Here is a 21,128-nt window from a genome sequence, read left to right as displayed (position 1 = left end):
CTAGATAATAGCATTTTCTTTTTAAGTAGTCCATTTGTATGGGCATAGTATCAAGCATGTAATACAGGGCCAGAGTACATCCACTGCCTCTCACCCCTTCCGCACCTATGGCAGACATCCCTAGTCAAACATAAACTTTTCAATGATCTACTCCAGGTACTTCTGACCAACTGACCTGTGTTGGCAGGTGAGACAATACTCACTTGCCATCAGACTGTGGGTAAATAAGAAGAACCCTTCTATCAGCTTGATCACTCCAACAAATCAAACAACCACCTTCCATACTACCAGACACTGTCTTATTGTAGTAAAGAAAATCGAAGTGGTCAGAAATATTTGTTGCTGCAAGGATTTTTAAGATGATGTAGTACTGCCCTCCCGTTCATCAGGTGAGGATCCCGAGGCTAAGGATAGTGGAAGATAATTCAACTTCCCAGGGGTGAGCAGAAAAACTAGGATGAGTCTGAGGTGAACGCCCTTTTCTATATAGCACACCTGCTAAGCCAGGGCTGGTGAAGGTAAAAGAATACTCCATTTCTTTAGCTATGCTTCTATTTGCCTCAATTCCAAGAGTACAAGCAGCTTTGGTGTGCATCTCTTGCAATTCCCCCCTCACCATCAACTGTCTCTCAAAAATAAGTGTTTTTGTTTTTGTTTTTTGCCAGCGTTGAAGAAGGAAGCCTTTGGATTTCACGTTCACAAAGCGGGCAAAATTACACATTTGCTAAAGACTGCTTCTACAATTATACAATAGCCCCAAACCTACAATATGTATTTTTAGCCAATGATCTTAATAATTGGACTTTAGTTGAATCTCGGAGAGCTTATCAATGTCTAAACTCTATCCATGAGCACATTTGACATAGAAACTACTGTGCAATATTTCAGGCTAATATCCAAAAGAAAACCATTACATTTTAAATGTTCTATCCATAGAAGAATACACAGAAAGAACCTGCTAAAACCTCCAAAGAGAAATTTATTCTTATATATTTAGTCTTTTGTTTTATAACTCGGTAATTTCTAAAGAATTCCAAAGTACCAAGAACCAGCTGCTCATTTTACAACAGCACTGTGCAATCTCAGAAGTTCTTAAATGATGCCACTAGCAGTATCGCATCACAAAGAAATGAGCAGCAAAGCAAGAATACATTCTTGAAAGGGGTTTAAATGTTTAACCCAATATGTACCAAAAAACTGATCAAGAGATTATTTCCTCACATGACCCATCATTATCAGAAATAGAAAAAAGACCATTCAAAATGATTTTTTCATGTTTTAAGGTGATCTTTAAAAGGTACACATCTTTAAAATCTTTGCTTATAATGAGTAAAATCATCAAAGATGTGAGGTTTGAATTCTAGAAAAATATTTTTCTATACTCACACAACGGTAAGCAACACACGTAAAACTACTGGTTATTTAATCAGAAATGAGGCCAAAGACTCTTTAATAATAAGGTAATTCCATGTGCCCAGCACATCGACAACACCACTGAATTATATTAACAGTCTAAAAACACAGAAAAATCTAGAATAAGATCGACTCTATTAGAACCATTCACAACTTAAATTTAAATACGCCCCACAATTATGGCCATCAACAAATCACAAGTCATAAAAAAAAAAAATAACAATCAAGAGATGCTAAATCCATTTATTGAATAAAATGCAAGCATGCTTACAAAGAAAAGAATCAAACCAGAAATCGGCGACCTACTTCTCTTCCCAGTAAGCGTGGCTAACAAAGGAACTATACAAAGGCTGTAGGATCCGAGGACCAGCAGTGTCAACAAGGTAGCATCATAGTGCCTCTCTGAGCCAGCCGGCGGGGTGAGTGTAGAATTGATAAATATTTTTGAAGAAATATCCGTCTCTGTACAACTGCGAAATCCTCCTGGTACAGTCATTTAAAAAGATCAAAGCGATCTTAAGCAGGAAAAACTGCAGCCATGTTCACTCCCCTACCCTCATGCTTGCTCTTAGTGAATTAGAGGGGGGGGGGGGGGTCTGTGAGCTCCAAGGCGCTACACAGAACAGATCAAACCAGCTAGCAAATCACACTCAGAAAGACTCATTGATTTCAATGCTTCATCTGCAACGGGGACACATCGCCGCTAGACAGGCTCTGTGGGTGTAGGGTAAACTCCTTTGTCAGGAGACAAAAAGGAAGGGACAAAAGCATTTTACAACCGCCTTCGGGGAGTCAGACACAGAACTGGAACGGTGGCCAAGTCAACAGGGCTGTCCCTGGGAGGCGCCGGGCAGGGCACCGGGGACTGCAGCCAAGGGCCACGTCCCTCGGCCACCGGCTCCCCGGGAGCACACTGGGCGGCCCGCTTCGCCGGTTTGCTTTTAAAATTCACGCCGCACCCGGGGAAAGCTGCAAGGGGAAGTAACCTTAAGGTAACACGCGTGCGAGCGGCCTCGGCAAAGTCACAGAGCGTTGCTGGTTCCACGCAAACCTTTCTTAGGTTATGCCACAACTTTAAAGGTGAAATGATAAGCGGACAGTCACCTTTTTAAAATTTTAAGTGACCCATTTTAATATTCCCCAAGTTCCAGGACACGGCTCCTCACTATCCTGTGAGACAAGCTACTGCTGCCTCTCGGAAACGTGCTCAGGAACTCAGCCATGAGTTGGATGCCTCGTCCTCCACACGCTCACATTCTTGTTTCTCTCACGCGCTGGCTGAGGGCCCCCCTGGACCATCGACAACCTCTCTGAGCCTCCCTTGCTCACCTCATGTATATAGTCAGGGCAGTGGTAGAAGTTATAGGAGAAGAAAAGAAAAGAAAAGAAAGAAGAAGAGAAGAGAGAGAAGAGAAGAGAAGAGAAGAGAAGAGAAGAGAAGAGAAGAGAAGAGAAGAGAAGAGAAGAGAAGAGAAGAGAGAAAAGAAAGAAAAGAAAAGAAAGAAAAGAAAGAAAGAATGAATGTATGGCAACCCTGTAACAGCGCTCCACACCCAGAAGGTTCAAGAACTATGACCGCTTTGTCCTTGTTCTTCCACCAGAAACAAACTGATGCCTCCTTAAAGCAGAGCGAATTGCCCTCCTCTCCAACCTCACTCCCAATAATCCTGTTTTATCCGGTATTCTAGTTACTCACGTGATGATCCTCTTCAACTACCTTTTAGATATGGACCAGTTCTTTGATATCCCATATCCCTCACAGCATCTGTCGTGGTGCCTGTACACTGACAGTCCACAACTGCTCAAGTTAATAAATCTGTTAGTTGTTTGGTGAGGAAATTTTAAAGAGGAAATGAGCAAATAGATACTAATACCGAACAGGAAAAACATAGCTCAATTAAATCAATCATTTTATACACAGAAAACAGAATTCCTCATAGGCTTTCCTTGAGGTTAAAAAAAAAAAATTTCATTTTGAAAGCTTTAGGCTTATAAACTTAATCTCCTGTGCTAACTACTGAGTCAAAACACAAAATGAATACTCAGAATCATGAAATCTTCACACAGACGTGGTTTTTTAGTTTTGATTTAGAGGCAGAAGAGCAGAGGCGATGAGGAGACCATCAGGACATGTGAAGGGTAGATGTAACCCTGTAACCTGGAGTAATTAACTCAGTTTTGTGGGACAGAGCAATCGATCAAAAGAGCCATGTGACACAGGAGCTTCTGGCAAAGTTAAAATCAAAGCTATGACTTCTGCTCATACTGTTGATTAAAAAGTAAACAAACTAGTCCATTCACACACTAGGCTACTGTATAAATAGATGACAATTTAAAAACCCAAACAGAAAGAAAAATTTGAGGAAAAAAATTCATTAAAAAAGTTACCTATTGCCTACCACCAGGTGGTGCTGTACTATTTTTTTTCATTCCCCTTTCATCTTGACTTTGTCACACTTAAAATGGTTTTCATTCAAAATTTCTTGCAGCCTGTGCAGCCCTGGTGGCCCGGCAGTTTAGCCCAGGGCGTGATCCTGGAGCCTCAGGATTGAGTCCCACATCAGGCTCTCTGTATGGAGCCTGCTTCTCCCTCTGCCTGTCTCTGCCCCTGTGTTTCTCTCATGAATAAATAAATAAAATCTTAAAACAATAACAACAACAACAACAACAAAATTTCTGGCAGCTATTGGGACTTCATCAGATAAAAAGCTCCTGCACAGCAAAAGAAACAGTCAACAAAACTAAAAGACAACCTACAGAATGGGAGAAGATATTTGCAAATGACAGATCAGATAAAGGGCTGGTATCGAAGATCTATAAAGTACTTATTAAACTCAATACCCAAGAAACAATCTGATCATGAGATGGACAAAAGACAGGAATAGAAATCTCACAAGAAGACATATAGACATGGCCAACATGCACATGAGAAAATGCTCCGCATCACTTGCCATCAGGGAAACACAAATCAAAACCACAATAAGATTTGTATTATTGTGGAAATAATCACACCAGTGAGAATGGGGAAAATTAACAAAGCAAGAAACAACAAATGTTGGAGAGGATGTGGAGAAAGGGGAACCCTCTTGCACTGCTGGTGGGAATGTGAACTGGTGCAGCCACTCTGGAAAACTGTGTGGAGGTTCCTCAAAGAGTTAAAAATAGAACTGCCCTGCGACCCAGCAATTGCACTGCTGGGGATTTACCCCAAAGATACAGATGCAGTGAAACGCCGGGACACCTGCACCCCGATGTTTCTAGCAGCAATGTCCACAATGGCCAAACTGTGGAAGGAGCCTCGGTGTCCATCGAAAGATGAATGGATAAAGAAGCTGTGGTCTATGTATACAATGGAATATTACTCAGCCATTAGAAACGACAAATACCCACCATTTGCTTTGACATGGATGGAACTGGAGGGTATTATGCTGAGTGAAATAAGTCAATCAGAGAAGGACAAAGATTATATGGTCTCATTCATACAGGGAATATAAGAAATAGTGAAAGGGAATAAAGGGGAAAGGAGAGAAAATGAGTGGGAAAAATTAGAGAGGAAGACAGAACATGAGAGACTCCTAACTCTGGGAAACGAACAGGGGTAGTGGAAGGGGAGGTGGGCGGGGGGTGGGGGTGACTGAGTGACGGGCACTGAGGGGGGCACTTGACGGGATGAGCACTGGGTTTTATACTATGTTGGCAAATCGAACTCCTATTTAAAAAATAGCAAAAAAAAAAAAATTTCTTGCAGAAGCATTTCCACCTGGCAATGAAATATGTATGCTTCATATTCTCTGGCATATTTGAAACCACACAATCCTGATGCTCACACCTGCTACCTGATTATGGGCATTTCCCAAATTCAACCTTTACAACTTTCTTCTTTCCTATCTCTCACAGAATCTTCATTTATTTTACTCTAACCCTTGTCCATATGGATGCAGCCCAAATTCTCACCTGCAGCTTTATCCTTTCTGGATACTAATGCCACTCATATTTTAAATTCCTTGCTGAATGTTTCAATTTCAACACTTAGATGCCTTTCTCCCTATTTCTGCTAATTATAAATCCATTTTTCCTTTTTCCCAGCCTCAAAACCCTGGAATCATCCTTTCTTCCTCACATCCCCATATGATCTAACATGAAGATTCTCAATACTAAATAGTATTATGCCACTGAAAAATATGAAGAGCTGAAAAAACTTAGATGAAAAAGATGGTGTCATATATTCCTAATGGCCTCATAAGTGAGTGAAGCAGTATTTCTGGGAAGTGATGCTCATTGCTTTGTAGAAGTTCAGTGATTATGCTCATAAAAATTTCATCTTAATAGAGAAGGAGCTTCAACTCCTTAGATCCAGCATTTAAAGTCACACACATTGAAGTTCTACATATCTCCAGCCATATCCTTGTGCTTAATAACTATAAAAATCAAATGGCCAGTTATTTTATTAGCAAAAGAAGAGTTTATTTGGTAATAGAGAATTGCAACTCAAGATCAGCAAGCCATGGCAAAGCCATATGCAGGTCCCTCGAACATAGGAGAGGGCAATGGGAAGTTGGGAAGGCTGTCATAAATAAAAAGTCTGCTGGAGTAAGTTGGGAGCTGGATGTATAAAGGCTTTTCACTGGCTGGGTTGTTTGTGGGGTGGGGGTGGAGGGCTTCCTCCTGCAGAGACGATAGTATCTGCTTGCAAGTTAGTCTTCTCATAGGTATTGCTACTGACAACAAAGTGGTGGTAGGGCTCCCCCTGCCCAAACCTCCAATTTCATTATAGTGAGGGTTCCCATTACTAATTTTATACATGCTATTCTTTTACAGGGGTATATGCTCTGCTCCGATCAATATAGTTTGCTGACACCAGGAAGTGCTATTTTTTTTTTAAGATTTTATTTATTTATTCATGAGACAGGCAGAGACACAGGCAGAGGGAGAAGCCAGCTCCATGCAGGGAGCCTGATGTGGGACTCAATCCCGGTACTCCAGGATCACACCCTGGGCTGAAGGCAGGTGCTAAACCACTGAGCCACCCAGGGATCCCCGAGGAAGTACTATTCTAATCTCATGAGGCACATCATTTCTTTTCGAGGAGGTCGTCTTCCTCTCTATCCAAATCCTACTAATCCTTATTCACCCCCTTAATGTTTTGCCTCAACAACTATATTAGACTCCTAAAGTTATGTCCATCCACTTTTTCCAAGTCCATAATGTTGATCTCCTGAACATGAAAAAAAGGTCATGACCCAGTCTAAAATTGGTGGCTCCCCATTATCTACAGGGTAATCTTATTTTTAACCTTAACATTTAATTTTAAAGGTGGAAATGGCAGTCCTAGGATTGATTCCAATCAACTTCTCCCCCATTATGCTTTGCCATGCTCCTATTCCTACACGTGCACACACACCACCTTATTTCCGCAGGCCTTTTTATTTTTACTCTATTCTTCAGCTATGCCCATCTTTGTGAATGAACTAGCCTCTTCTCCATCTGGTGCCCTCCCTTGCCTGATGAATACAAAGTTGACAGCTCTTTTAAATCCTTGCCACTCATTTGTAGCCCCTACTCCAGATCTACTGAATCACAACCTCCATTTTAACAAAATCTGGTGATTCAAATACACATAAGTATGAGAAACACTGTTGAGAATCCTAACTTCTTTGTAAAACCTCTCCTGCCAGGTCACCCTCCCACATGTGCCATGGGCCATACCTTCCTTTACCACACCTGCACTTGCTTCCACCACAGCATGTTTCAGTAGGGCTCTCAGACTACTCTCTAAGATCCCTGAGAACAGGAAAAAGACCCAATTCCATCTGTCTCTCAGGACCTAGCAAAGTGTCTAGTATGGGGTAAGACTTAATAAATATTCGCTGAATGAATTTTTTAAGGCCAAGAGCAAGGTTTGGGAAATAGGGAGAAGTTGGTGGAAGGAGACAAACTTTCAGCTATAAGAAGATAGTCTGAGGATCTAATGTAAAATGGTGACTATAGCTGATAACACTGTATTATATAATTGGAATTTGTTAAGAGTTGAACTTAAAGGACATCAACCAAAAAAAAAAAAAAAAAGAAAAGAAAAGAAAAGAAAAGAAAAGAGAAATACATGAAGTGAGGGATAGGTTAATTAACTCCATAACTAAAGTCATTCTGTTATGTATGTCAAATCACCACAGTGTACACTTTAAATGTCTTACAATTTTAATTGTCAGTTAGACTTCAATCAAGTTAGAAAAAACTAGATGTAGAATTATACAGATGATAGTAATAGCTATTAATTTTTTTTCAAAGGCCAGGAGTAAATTCTGATAATACCTTCTGTCATCTACAATGAAGCATTAAACACTTAATTTTTACAAGCTTATTTGTCCTTTGTTAATACTAATAGACTCTTCAGTCTATTAACTAGATAAAAGGAAACATTTTCCTTTATAGTCCTTATAATAATTAGCAAGTAACAGATATTCAAATATTCATTTGATTTTTAAATATATATCTAGCCACCAGTTTTACTTGCTTTTGGAGATACAGAAACATATCTTTGAGAATATGCATTTAGTAAATTAGGGCCCCTTGAGAGCAAAAACATATGATGAGTCTGCATCATCACTGGAAATAGTAAGTAAGGTAGATACAGCAAGTAACAGATGAAAATCTCTGGGCTACAGCAACAGTATAGTTAAGGCCAAACAAGTTTGGGAACTCAACTTGTCTTTCAGAAAAGGATGTTTCATAGCATTGTTTCTGACAGCATCGTGAGTTTACAGACATTTCCCAGCGTGCCTCAGAATTACTACAGACCTGCATCCTTTCTGACTGTAACAAACAGCCAGGCACCAGAAGCAAGGTCACCCCGTCAGCCTGTGATTGCCATGACCTGCCCTACCACATTCACATGGCTCATTGTCCCTCCCACCCAGATCCACACCCTCCACTTAATAGCAACTTGTAGTCGTAGCAAAAGACTTCCCCATTGGGCCATTAGTCTGACTAGAGGACAGTAAGGGTACTAAACAACGCCTCCATCACCACAGATTCAGCACCTTTGAACCTCAGAATAATCCTAACAGTGCACTGCCATTACTATTTCCAGCTCACAGAGGAGAGAGCTACTTGGGTAGTTAAACGGCTTCCTCGGGTCGGACACCGAAGTAGTGACAGTGATGCCAGGAAGGCAGGCAACCTACCACCACCAGCCCAGAGTTCTCTCTACTCAGCAGCAGAGAAGAAGCATTAGGCTGGAGGCCTCCTGAGCTTCTCTTTCTAGAAGGGGGCTCCCCTAGTGTAATGGTAAACACAGTGGAGATACGACCAAGGTATTTCACTGTTTTACCAACAGTCCTAATGTTTAACTGTAGAGCAAAGTTGACCTCAGGTACCTGTAATTAGACTTCATCTAAAGAAGCAGTAAAACATATACACCATAACTAATATTAAAAGATGTGGCAATACTGGGCTGAGAGACTGAGTCACCTGCACACCAAATTCTTCAACAAGGAAATCCTTATAGGACTGCTCTTACAGTTCAGAGGGGTAGTATTTACCCTTTCACTTCACAGCATGTAACCCACCCTAGATGTAAACCATCAAGATTTAAGACCTACCTGCAGAGGTATCACTAGCCTCAGCGGTTTTTTTAAACTTAAGCTGTTAGCATAATCTTCCACAGAGACAACAGATTTGTTTTGACCCTGTAATTATTACCATCTTTTGTCTACGGGAAACACTGAAGGAACAGCATTTGCACTTAGCCTCAGACAGTAATACAGAGAGTCTATTGGGCTTAAAGTATGGCTTCATCAACAAGCAATGTACTTGGACATCCACCTTGGAAAATCCAATTAAACGTGCTGCATTTAACAGCAAAACATCATTAAGGGATGCCTTGTAAAACTAAAAATCTAATAAAATGATTTATTAAGTGGAAAAAAGATATTAATATTACCCTATTTTTTAAGCTCACACTTACCTATATATCCAAAAATTCCAGAAGATTTGCCAGGATCTTAGGAGGCGGTTATGAAATGCAGCACAGTGGCACACAGAGGAAAGAGGCAGAAATAGGCAATTTTCCCTTCACACTTTATATGCTTATTACTCCATGTGTATTTTCTTTTGATAATAAGCATATTTTATCATAAAAGCTAACATAAAACATTAAAACACTAATAGATATTATTAAAGTCAGTGGAGTCAAATATTTAATCAGATAAATGATGTTCAAAACAGATAAACCAAGAAAAGATAAATTGGATCAACAATTAAAGTAAGGAGAGTCTAATCATTTTTTTATTCCTGTGCTTCTGCAAGCATCAGTATTCTTCACTCCCATTAATTTTACTAAGAAAAACACAACAAAGACATCAATGGCCTAATTGAGGCTTTTATATGGTTATGATGAAAACAGTCCCTTTGCTACTGGAAAGTTCTTCATGAGGCCATAATGGTGTGTTCCTAGGACTCAAAATTAAAGCCAAAGAAGGAACTCCTGAATGGTACTCCTTTGTTTCGACACTTCTATTAAAGGATTCATTGTCCAGGAGAAAGCTCCCAGGGCATTCACAGGTGTACAGTGTCCTCTCTCAGCTCCAGCCCGGCTTCCTCTGCTCTTGACAGGAAGGCTGGGAAAGAAGGTGGGTCCCAGAAGCTTGCAAAATGCCTTCAAAGTAAGAAGAGCAGTTTTCCAGGCCACAGAAGTATCTACCCGTCAAAGCAAGTTCTCCTCTCTGAACTCTCAACCAGACCAGGAGAATTCAGCTTTAATATATTTTTCACGAGATGATTCAGCAGTAAGCCAAATGACCTGTTCTTCACATTTGATTAAATTTAAGTGTTCTGAAGAAGTTTCAAGGAACTGACAATAATGAAAAAAAAAAAAATGAAACCTTAACTGCTATATAATCTCTATTAGAAGATACAGATCTTAATAAAAATCTGGACAACAGATTCACAAGGGGGTGATGCTATAGAAGCATTTACTTCTCTGCATAGTAAGGTAACTGGAAAGTAAGGTAATCCCAAAGCATAGATGTATAGTGTGCTAGAAACACCCGACATCTTTCTATAGAAATCACTGCCAAATATTTTCAGTAATAATTATGAATACTAGAGAATACGTAGTATCTCATTAAAAATTTTTTAACAGGATTGTGGTTTACGCGGCATACTAGGTATGCAGGTATCATGGGGAAGAAGATGATGACATTGGAAAGGTAGACAGTTTACTGTTCAGGATGGCATGAAATACCAGGCTAAGAACTTCAGCGCTTAACTGTTGTGGGTGGGATATGGTGGGAAGACTGAGAAGGCAGGGGACTGCAGTTTTCTTGGCATTTGCCCTGGGGTTTGATCAAGGGATGGTGGTGTGCTTAACCGACCAGCAGGAAGAGTTTGAATTCAAGTCTGAAATCAGAGAAGGGCTCAGGAGGCTAGCACACTTGCCAGCGCTGGAGGCCATGGAGATTTTCACTGGACAAGGCAACAATTGCCAAGGCCAGTCTAGAATACAGAAACTACACATTAACATATATAGTTTAAATATAAGTTATTTTATAAAATATAATAAGTATCAATAAGGTAGGGCCATTAACTAGTCAGGAAGAGAAAGTGCCAAATAGACAGCTAAAAGATGAGAATATGTTTATAGCTGTAATTATAACTTGGGCAGTTTTAGCACAAGTCTATAGAAAAAGTGACCTTTAGATAATTATCTACAGTAGCTGGGAATTATTATAAAGCTAAGATCAGTCTACCCAAAAGGATAAAAAAAAATAAGTTATGGGAGAAATGAATTATGTTCAAAACTGTGGCTGCAGGTTCATTTTTACTTAACCCAAAAGGACCATGTTTTCTCATTAATACTAATGTAGATGTTAGAAAAATTTAATTTCAATGGTAAGTGTTATTGTCTAAAAACTACATAAATAAACCTGATAAGTTGCTTATAAAAATCAATACTGTAAAACAGCTTTTCAATGTAGCAGCAAATGGAAAAAAGATCCTTTACTTTAGCAATAAAAATCCTTGCACACAGAGACATGTACATGTACACACTATTTCTATAAATTTATCAAAAAGTGCTATGACAGAAAACTATTTAAATGAGGGACATAAAAGATTTGAATAAGTGAATATCCATGTTAATTATTCCCTGAATTAATATATTAATTGAATCATATTCCAATCTAAATACATGTGGTTACTTTAAAGGGGGATTTGGGAAAATTTTTAGAAAACCATTTAAATTAGTTTAAAAGTAACTAAGAATAGCTAAAAATTCTGGAATATAAACATGAGGGGATGACAGCTGAAGAACAGAAAACTCAGATTTTAAAAAAAAATTGGATAAAGTACTTGAATAGACCTTTCTCCAAAGAAAATATATATAATGGCCAACAACACTTGAAAAGATGCTCAGTGTGAAGAAGCTGGAATTCTGTGAATTGCTTAGAGAGTAAAATGGCAAAGTTGCTGTGGAAAATGGTATGGCCATTTGAAAAATGAAACGAAAAATATACTAGCATATGATCCACTAATTCCACCTCTAGGTATATACCAAGTTGTTCCAATGGACAACCCAAGTTGTCCACTGACAGAGGAATGGATAAACAAAATGTGGTACATATGTACTATGACATATTATTCCATCCTTTAAAAAGGAAAGAAATTCTGACACATATTAGGATATGGATGAAAGTTGAAGACATTATACTAAGTGAAATAAGTCCCTCACAAGGAACAGATATCACACGATTCTTCTTATATGAGGCACCTAGAGTAGTCAAATTCAGAGACATAGAATGGTGATTGCCAGAGACTAAGGGGGTGGTGAACGAGGAGTTAGTCTTTAATGCATAAAGAGGTTCAGTTGGGGAAGAAAAAGTTCTGGAGATGGGATGATGGTCACTCTTGCACAACAGAGGGAATCTATTTTATACCACTGAACTACAAGCTTAAAAATGATTAGAATGGTAAATTTTATGTGACAAATTTAATCACAATAAAAAAATTAAGAGGTTGTATTATTAGTTATTATAGGATGTTACAAAATAATAGTCTGTTGTTGGCACAAAACTATATTGACAGATTAATAAACTGCTGTATAAATCCCAGAAATATAAAAATTTAGAATAGGATAAGGGAGAGTTTTTCAAATAAGAGATTTATTTGTAGTTTTAAGACAACTGAATTTTTAAAAATTACAATTTGAGAAGCATGTATGATGTAGTGATTAAAAGTGAACTTTCCAGAGCCAGAATGCCTAGGTTTTAAACCCAGTTCCAGCACACACCGGCTGTGAGCAGGTTAACTAGCCTCTCTGTGCTGTTATTTCACATATGAAATAATGGGCATGATTATAGGTTACTTACTTTATGCCTTCTTTTAAAAGTTAAATAATTTTTATTTTTAAAATGCTTAGAACAATACTTGTAACATCTTAAGTGACCTAAATATTTAGCCACTAGTCTTATCACACACACACACCACAAAAAATAAAATAGGATTATAAAGAGTTTAGAACAAAACCATACAAATTAGCTGTAATAACTCGATATAGATTAGTCTCTTTCAATAGAGAAGGTCTTGTTCAGCATAAAAACATAGGCAAAACTAAAGGAAAACATATTGGACCATATAAAAAAATTGAAAAATTTAAGTCACCATATACACAAAAAAAGGAAATTAATAACAAAGGACAATGAACAATATCAAAACAAAGAATCATATGCTTCCAAATGTAAGCGAGCAAAAGCTCTTAATGAAACAGTAAATAAAAATAGTCCATATAATTTTTAAAAATGTTTAACCTTACTGTGTCTAGCATCTTTCCTGGCTCCCCAACTGCCATCCCTCACCCCCATTTCCATTGCTCACACACTATAGAAAGATTTAAAAACCCTAATTCTTGCATTCCCAATCTTTCTTCAAGTTGGAGTGACCATGCATCTTGGTCTGTGCCAATACGACTTAAAGACACAAGGGTTAGACGTAAGGTGCTGAACAGGATTTTTCCTCCCCGATAGAGATAGGCACACATGCCGGGAGTAAGCTTCAACTCTAGGATGTTGTCCTTCACCTTTAGCCTTTTACATAGTAGCAGGAGGACTTAGAACTTGGAACTCGTAGCGACCACATTTTAACTGAAGTCACTGACAAAACGACATGCTGCATCAGGAAGATGACATTATTGAATCACCAAACCTAGACCTACCATCTCTAGACTTTCTGTTAAACACACAACCTCTGTTTTGAACCAAATGGCATCCTTAACTACCAAGTGTTCCTCTCTCAGCATCTGATGCAGTTGATTCCTCCTTCCTCCTTGAAAGGTTTTCTTTACTTGGCTTCCAGAACAACACTCTTAACTGACTCCCTCCTACCCTCCTGGCTGTTTCTTTTTGATCTCCTTTGTGATTCCTCCTTATCTCCCTAATCCTTTAAAATTTAGGAGTTCCCCAGTGATATCCTTGACCTGTTCTCTTCTGTGCATTCTCTTAGTGGTCTTATCCAGTCTGGCAGTTTTAAATACCATCTAAATATTGATGAATCCCAAATTTATACCTGTAGATCAGACTTCTATGCACTCTACACTTGTATATCTCACTTTCTACTCAAAATCTTCACTTATAAGTTATTCATCTCAATTTAGTATCTCTATAGCTTGGTTCTTGCTACCCATCTCCCAATATCTGTGTCACCACCATCTATACCTATCTCAGTGGATGGAAACATTGGCCTTCCACTGTTTGCACCCAAAGTGTGTAGAGTTACCACTTTTTAGTACTTTAGATTTCAAGCATCCTATATACTTTTACTTATGTATTTATTACCTGTCTCTCCCACCAGAATGTAGCTTCAAAGAGGGCATGGTTTTATCTTGTATTCACTTCTGTACCTCAGCACTTTGATCACCAAGTCTACATTTACTCAAAAAAGACTTCGTGCCAAGCATATGACAATTAAAATAAGATACCGTTTTGCACTTTCTGAAACAGTAAACATTTGAAAAGAGTGTTAGCAATGTCAAAATACTGCCAAGGGTGTTGGAAAACACTTATATACTCAGAGTAGGAGAACCGACTTGTATGCTGTTTCTGAAGGGCAATTTGGCAACATGTATCAAAAGTCTTAAAAATGCTCACACCCTCTGATTCCATCTAAAGGAATGTATCCAAGAAATTTATCTGACCAGCTCTATACTCATGTACAAAGTTCTTCAGTGTGGAATTGTTTCATGCACTATAAAAACAAAATAATGGGGCGCCTGGATGGCGCTGTCAGTTATGTCTAACTCTTGTTTTCAGCTCAGGTTGTGATCTCAGAGTCGTGAGATCGAGCCATACGTCTGGCTCTGAGCTGAGCATGGAGTCAGTTTGAAATTCTCTGTCTTCCCCTCTCTCTATGCTCATTCACACTCTTTAAAATAAATCTTAAAAAAACCTGAAACAACTGGACGTTCAAAGAAGTCGAAGAAATATATGGCATTTCAATGATGAAATATTTTAAGGTCATTTAAAATCATGTTATTAAAGAATAAGAACTTAAGAATCTAGGAAAGTTGGCACTCCACCTCTTAAATGAAAAAAAATTCAATCAACTCATTAAGTGCCTATTAGGTGTGGGATTTCTGAAACAGTGGGAACTGTTTGTCTCCATTAAATATATTTAAGCACACATACAGGAGAGAATGCAAAAAGAAAAGGTATTGAATCATTTATTATGAAATTTAGAAGTATTTGGCATTAATGAAATCAAGAGTAATTTTTTTTTTCTTTCCCACTTTTCACTGAAAGAGTTATACTTTTAAAATAGCCTACTAGTAGGGGTGGGAGTGCCTGAGTGGCTCAGTCAGTTAAGCATCCAACTCTTGGTTTCAGCTCAGGTCATGATCTCAGGGTCCTGGGATCCAGCTTCATGCAGGGGTCTGCACTCAGCAGGGAGACTGCTTGAGATTCTCTCTCCTTCTGCCCCCCCTGCATGCTCTCACACATTTGCGCTCTCTTTTCTCACTCTCTCAAAAATAAACAAATCTTTAAAAAAAAAAAAAAAAAAAAGCCTACTAGGAAGGGGGCAGCAGAAACCTGATGAGCTATCCAAATTAACTGGTTAATTTCAAGATACAAGAGAGGTAAAATAAGATTTCCTTTGCTGAGACCATGTTTCTCCTTTCCTTACATTGATATTGAGCCCATTGACCTGGGCTCTGTCTGGACCCACTGACGGCCAGAACACCAATGGATTGGGGCCCAGCTGCCCTCCTCTGTATTTCCAATTACCTTTATTGACTTGGTCTTCAATCTCTACATTCTATACTCTGAACTCTAATTGTCCCTTCATTTCTACTTCCTAGTACATCAGTTAAGTCCTAAAAATTACCTCAATCCGGATGTATCCTTTTTAGTTGTATTTCTAGAGTCCTTTTTTTTTTTTTATAAGACTTTTCCTTCCACTCCCTCCCCCCCACGAGAGAGACAGAGAGGCAGAGACATATGCAGAGGAAGAAGCAGGTTCCTTGCAGGGATCCCAATGCAGGACTCAATCCCAGGGCTCTGGGATCTGACCTGAGTGGAAGGCAGATGCTCAACCACTGAGTCACCCAGGCGTCCCTGTATTTCTAGAGTCTCAATGGCAAAAATTAAACAGCAGAAAGCATTAACACTAAACCAAGACTGGTACTTATATTTTAAGGGTATACTTCAATCATCTTATAGAATTATCTATATTCTAGCAAAAATTTTTCAGCAAACTTTGGTATTGATAATTTTACCCTATTCTGAAATCCTACAGTTTTCTTTAAAGTATCCTAAGGATACACGTGATAAGGAATGAACTCATCACCTCCTCTACCTGACTGGTCATAGCTGAGGGTAAACACCAAGTCTTACTTATCCCACAATTCCTCTGGGTCCCCAGTACGACTTACAGAGCACACACTCCCAAGCTGTCAGGTGAATGAATTATCTTCCAAAACACAGAATTTCAGTAGCCCTCTATATATATGTACTGCAAAATGTGACTTTCATAGTCCACACTCTTGAGTTAGCCAAGACGAGGTTGTATTAGTAAGGCATAAGAAACGACAGCTTAAACTCAAGAGTAAACGCAAAAACAAAGTCACAGTAGTACAGGTGAGTCATAATAAAAACACAGCAAGTATTAAGAGGGTGGTAATTTGACAGAGAAACAAGAACATCCTGGAAGACAGAGCAAGGTTCTCACGAGGGCTTGAGTTGCATAGAAGCCCAGTGTTCATGGTGATACTGTCCGTACCTGCCTCTGCAAGTGTGCTCACAAGAGGTCTCTTGCTTCACGTGGAAATGAAACCAAAATAACTTCCATGGTCACGGGCCTGAGAATATGTGTCCCACAACTAAAGGTATAATAAACTCGAGAGTGTAATATACTCAAGGGAAACTTAAAAGAGTTGCATCCTTTCCCCCAGCTACCATACAAAGAGGATGAACAAGGGTCTTCATAGGTTTGTCAACAGATTTACTTATGTGGTGATGAATGAGCTCACTGGCACTCCAGTGGGAAAAGGCACATGGTGAGCATCCTGGCTCATCAGAAGCCAAGGCTCAGCAGCAGAGCTTCTTTTGATGAGGTCATGGAGACTCAAAAGCAAACATCATCTTCAGTTTACTTCCTTTTCAAAGGTTACAAAAATAAATATGTGAACAGATCTTACACAAACTCACTTCAAAGATATCACCTAACCTCAGAAAAGTGAGCTGGCCAATATGAAGGAGGAAACTGTCCGGTCCATTATCCACCACTGCTATTCTGACTCTTGACTCAAAATTCCCCACTTGATCTCCAGGTAGGTCTATACCGACACACTGCTGCATTCCCTTTATTTCTAAGGCTTAACTTGCCTGTACCCTGGACGCATTCCAATGCTTCAGTAGCTGACCATCAGCCATCTGCTCCCCACCCCCACCCCCGTTTTTTTTTAAAGATTTTATTTACATTCCAAGAGACAGAGAGGCAGAGACATAGGCAGAGGGAGAAGCAGGCTCCTCGCAGGGAGCCCAATGTGGGACATGATCCCCAGGACCCCGGGATCATGACCTGACCCAAAGGCAGATGCTCAACCGCTGAGCCACCCAGATGTCCCTGCTTTGATCTTTATCAGGTCTTTTCCTACATGCTTCCTTGCTCTCTACACATTTTTATCATCTTAAACCTGAAACATTCACACACTCTCTGAGGTGCTTCTCAGTCTCTTCATATTCAACATGTCCCCAACTAAACCCATTGTTCTTTCTCCTCCTGATAATCTCTTCTTACTATTTCTCCATCTTGCTTCATGGCCACCCAAAAAGCAAACAGAGGAGACATGTGGGACTATTTGCCACCCACAGAAGCTTAGCAGACCCTCTTCTTCCAAAACATTTTTGATATTTTCACCCTGCTTCCTATTCCCACATCCTGGCACGACTCTTACAAGTTTGTGTCTCAACTACGAAAGAACTGATCTGCTTCAACTATCTATGGGACTCATCCACCACTTACCCCAACACTCCATCTGTTCAAGGCATGCCAACCTGCCCTCGGTGTTTCCAGACGCACCGTACCCTTTCATAACTCTCCACTTGCACCCTTGGGAATGCCAGCAACTTTCCACGTCTGGCATACTTCTATGGGCACATTCCAAGGCCAGTACAAATGTCATCACTATTCTCCTGCCTGCCCTTAGGCCCAGTCAGTGGTGTTCCCTTTACTGTGGACACACAGTATTTCAGAGATGTCTCCATTTGAATCAGGCCAGACAACATTTTTAAACACCTGTTGTGTAATAGGTCTGGCTGTGCTGAGCACTGAAAAAATAAAAAATAAAAATAAGACCTGGACTCTCCTTATGGACCTCACAATTTAGGAGACAGACATGTACAAAAATAGTTACAGTACAGAATAAATGCAAGATATCAGGCCAGGTCAGCTGCAATTTGAAAAATTAGTTTACATTCAGATGATGTGATTTAATACCCCTTTCCACCTCAGCCTCCAACTAGTGAGATTATAAAGGCCTATTATTTCATGTTTGTATTCTCTGAATCTAGTAGACTGCCCAGTACACAGCAGGCTCTCAAGACTTTTCTTGAATTCATAAGGTAAGAGAAAGTTCATAGTGACCTATGAAGCCTCATTATGTGTCATTCTATAAAGCAATCTTCTCTGCAATTACTTGCCAAGTAAGAACTGAGTGGAATGCCTGTAAGATGGAGAATTTACAGTGAAAATGTCAGGAAGGAATAAAAGAGAAGACACTTGTCACCCCGGTGCCTGGAAGACCCTACTTGGTTGTCCTCATTGCTACTCCCGGGCCCCCCCCCCCCCCCCACTGCACACACTGGGCAGCTCTCTGTCCCTCAAGCACCCCAGTGCTCCCTCATCTACACCTCTGCATTTGCTGTTCGCTCTGCCCCGGAAGGCCTGTCATCTCATGTCCTAATGCCTCCCTCCTTCTGTGCCTTCAGGCACTGGTTCATTTGTCACCTGCTCAGTGAGGCCTTTTGTAACCACCTGATATTAAGATTTAACTCCCTTCACCACCTTTTTTCCTCAGCACTTATCATATTACATTCTAAATATTTTATTTAATTTTCTGTCACGCCTGACTAGAACTGAAGCTCCACAAAGTCCAGAATTTATCTGTTTTGTGCCTTTCTTCATGCCCAGCACAAGCAGGCACTCACTAGACACTTGCCAAGCGAGGAAGTCAGTGTGTCGGACTCCTGGATATACGCCACAGAGGCCAAGAGCGCCAACCCCAGCACCAGACTACTTGTTCGGTTTCCTGTCTCCACCAATTATTAACTGTGTAACTTTGTGTGAGTTACTAAGATTTCAAAACTTCAAATTCCTCATCTGCAGAAGAGGGATAAGCATACTGTCTATACCTCATGAATTGTGAGAGTAAATGAAGTGAGGCTTTAGAAAGCTTAGAACAGAGCATGGCACATCACTGGCCCTCAAAAACATTACTACTACTATTATTTTTATGCCAAGAAAATTTAGGATACATTTTTTACAAGGGGTTTTAATTACATGCAAACACAGAAACATCCAAACCAACACATTAGTTTTTAGAATAAGTTATTAGGTGATAATTTCTGGTTATTATGAATTTATAGTGAGTATCCCCCCTCATAATTTTGCTAGCTATTTCTCTCAAACTCTCACCTCACCATAAAATGATATAAAATTGAAATAATTTTAAATTCCCTTTTAACACTAAAGAGACAAAATTAGTTCGCAAAACACAACTATGCAAAAAACAACGTAGCAAGAAAGCTCAGAAACCTATGATGCTAGGCAAGTCATTACAAGTTTGGGATGTACTCCCGGTTTGAGAAGAATCTATTTTATTAACCCACAATAAACTGAATTACAACAAAGGTTTATCCTTTTAAAAAGTTATTTTTCTTTCTCCAGAAGAAAAACTAAAGACTGTTTCTTTCATGAGGCCTTTCTTCAGGCTCTGGTATAATCAGACCAACCCCTGAACATTCTTCTTTTGCCCAAAGTCCTAAAGTACTTAGGGGCTTTTTCCCACACCCTTAATACACCCTTTTTATGCTGCTCTTTGGTTGCATCATAAGCATGCACTTACCCTCCCCAGGTGGGTTATAGGATCCACGGGGCAGGGAGTGTATTTCGTCTCACTTCCGTAATCCTACCTTGCCCAGGCTGGTCACTGGAAGGGCAATTACAGGTGTGTCTGAAGGAACACACACATTCATAATCTAAAACCTGATAAGAACTGGTACCGCCTTCACAAGAGGGTGGCAGGTAGGCCTGAAAATGCCTGAATGAATCATGAAGTATTTAACTGTGCGGTGATTTCCTTAGCAGCATTAATTTGCAATAATCATGTAACATCTTTTAAATTATGGTAAACTGACAGAACTTTAAGCCAAGGCCCTGAAAAGAGAAATGCCAATTTCTAAAGCACTCAGCTGAGTGTGAGAATTTTAATCTTTCAAAACTCAGAGTCCTACTACAGTAGGTTGTATTCTTTTTTTTTTAAGATTTTATTTATTTGAGAGAGTACAGGCACAGGGGAGGGGCAGAGGGAGAAGCAGACTCCACACTGAGCAGGAAGCCCAACGCAGGGCTCGATCCCAGAACCCCAAGATCATGACCTGAGCCGCAGGCAGACACTTAACCAATTGACCAATACAGGTGCCTCAAGAGTAGTTCTTTAGACCGATAATGTGAAGTTTAGGAGAATGGGCTCCAGAGCTCTACTGCATGGTTTGAATCTTACCTCTGCTACTTGCTAGCTGCACAACCTTGACAAGTTATTCAATTTCTGTGTGATGTTTTCCTCAATCTGTAAATGAGAATAAGCCTCACAAAACTACTGTGAGGATAAACACATCTATAAATGAAATGATTAGGACAGAGCCTAAAACTTGATAAGCATTTTGTAAGTGTGTTATCTCACTGGCATTATAATTATTATTATCCTAGTTTTCCTCACTACCTCATCTTATTTAATTGGAGTGGTTAAAACACATCCATATTCTAAACAAAGATACTTTGAATTTGGTCTGTTACTGGTCATAATCTGGTTTCATACAAATTTCCCGATTTTTAAAATTATTTTTCCAGTCTTATTGAGATCTAGTTGGCACACATCACTGTGTAAGTTGAAGGAGTAGAGCATAATGGCTTGACTTAACATGTACTGTGCATTGGTGACCTCAATAAGT

The 21,128-nt window shown here is 39.5% G+C and overlaps 1 protein-coding gene across 5 annotated transcripts in view; it reads right to left on the bottom strand.

Annotated features, from left to right (window-relative positions):
* MTUS1 (microtubule associated scaffold protein 1) overlaps window positions 1-21,128 on the bottom strand; it is a 165,884-nt gene that overhangs the window by 79,856 nt on the left and 64,900 nt on the right. The window contains exon 1 of one of the 5 annotated variants that reach the window (XM_077848913.1): window positions 1,720-1,924. The exons of the other annotated variants lie outside the window; for them this stretch is intronic. Coding sequence (XP_077705039.1) covers window positions 1,720-1,909 — 190 coding nt within the window. The 5' untranslated portion in view covers window positions 1,910-1,924. Of the gene's footprint in view, window positions 1-1,719; window positions 1,925-21,128 lie in introns of those variants that run through there. 5 annotated transcript variants of the gene reach the window in all.

The sequence above is a fragment of the Canis aureus genome, chromosome 15 (assembly GCF_053574225.1).
Source record: "Canis aureus isolate CA01 chromosome 15, VMU_Caureus_v.1.0, whole genome shotgun sequence".
NCBI lineage: Eukaryota > Metazoa > Chordata > Mammalia > Carnivora > Canidae > Canis > Canis aureus.
The sequence above is the reverse complement of the archived record's forward strand: the minus strand, read 5'-3'. Positions and strand labels throughout refer to the sequence as shown.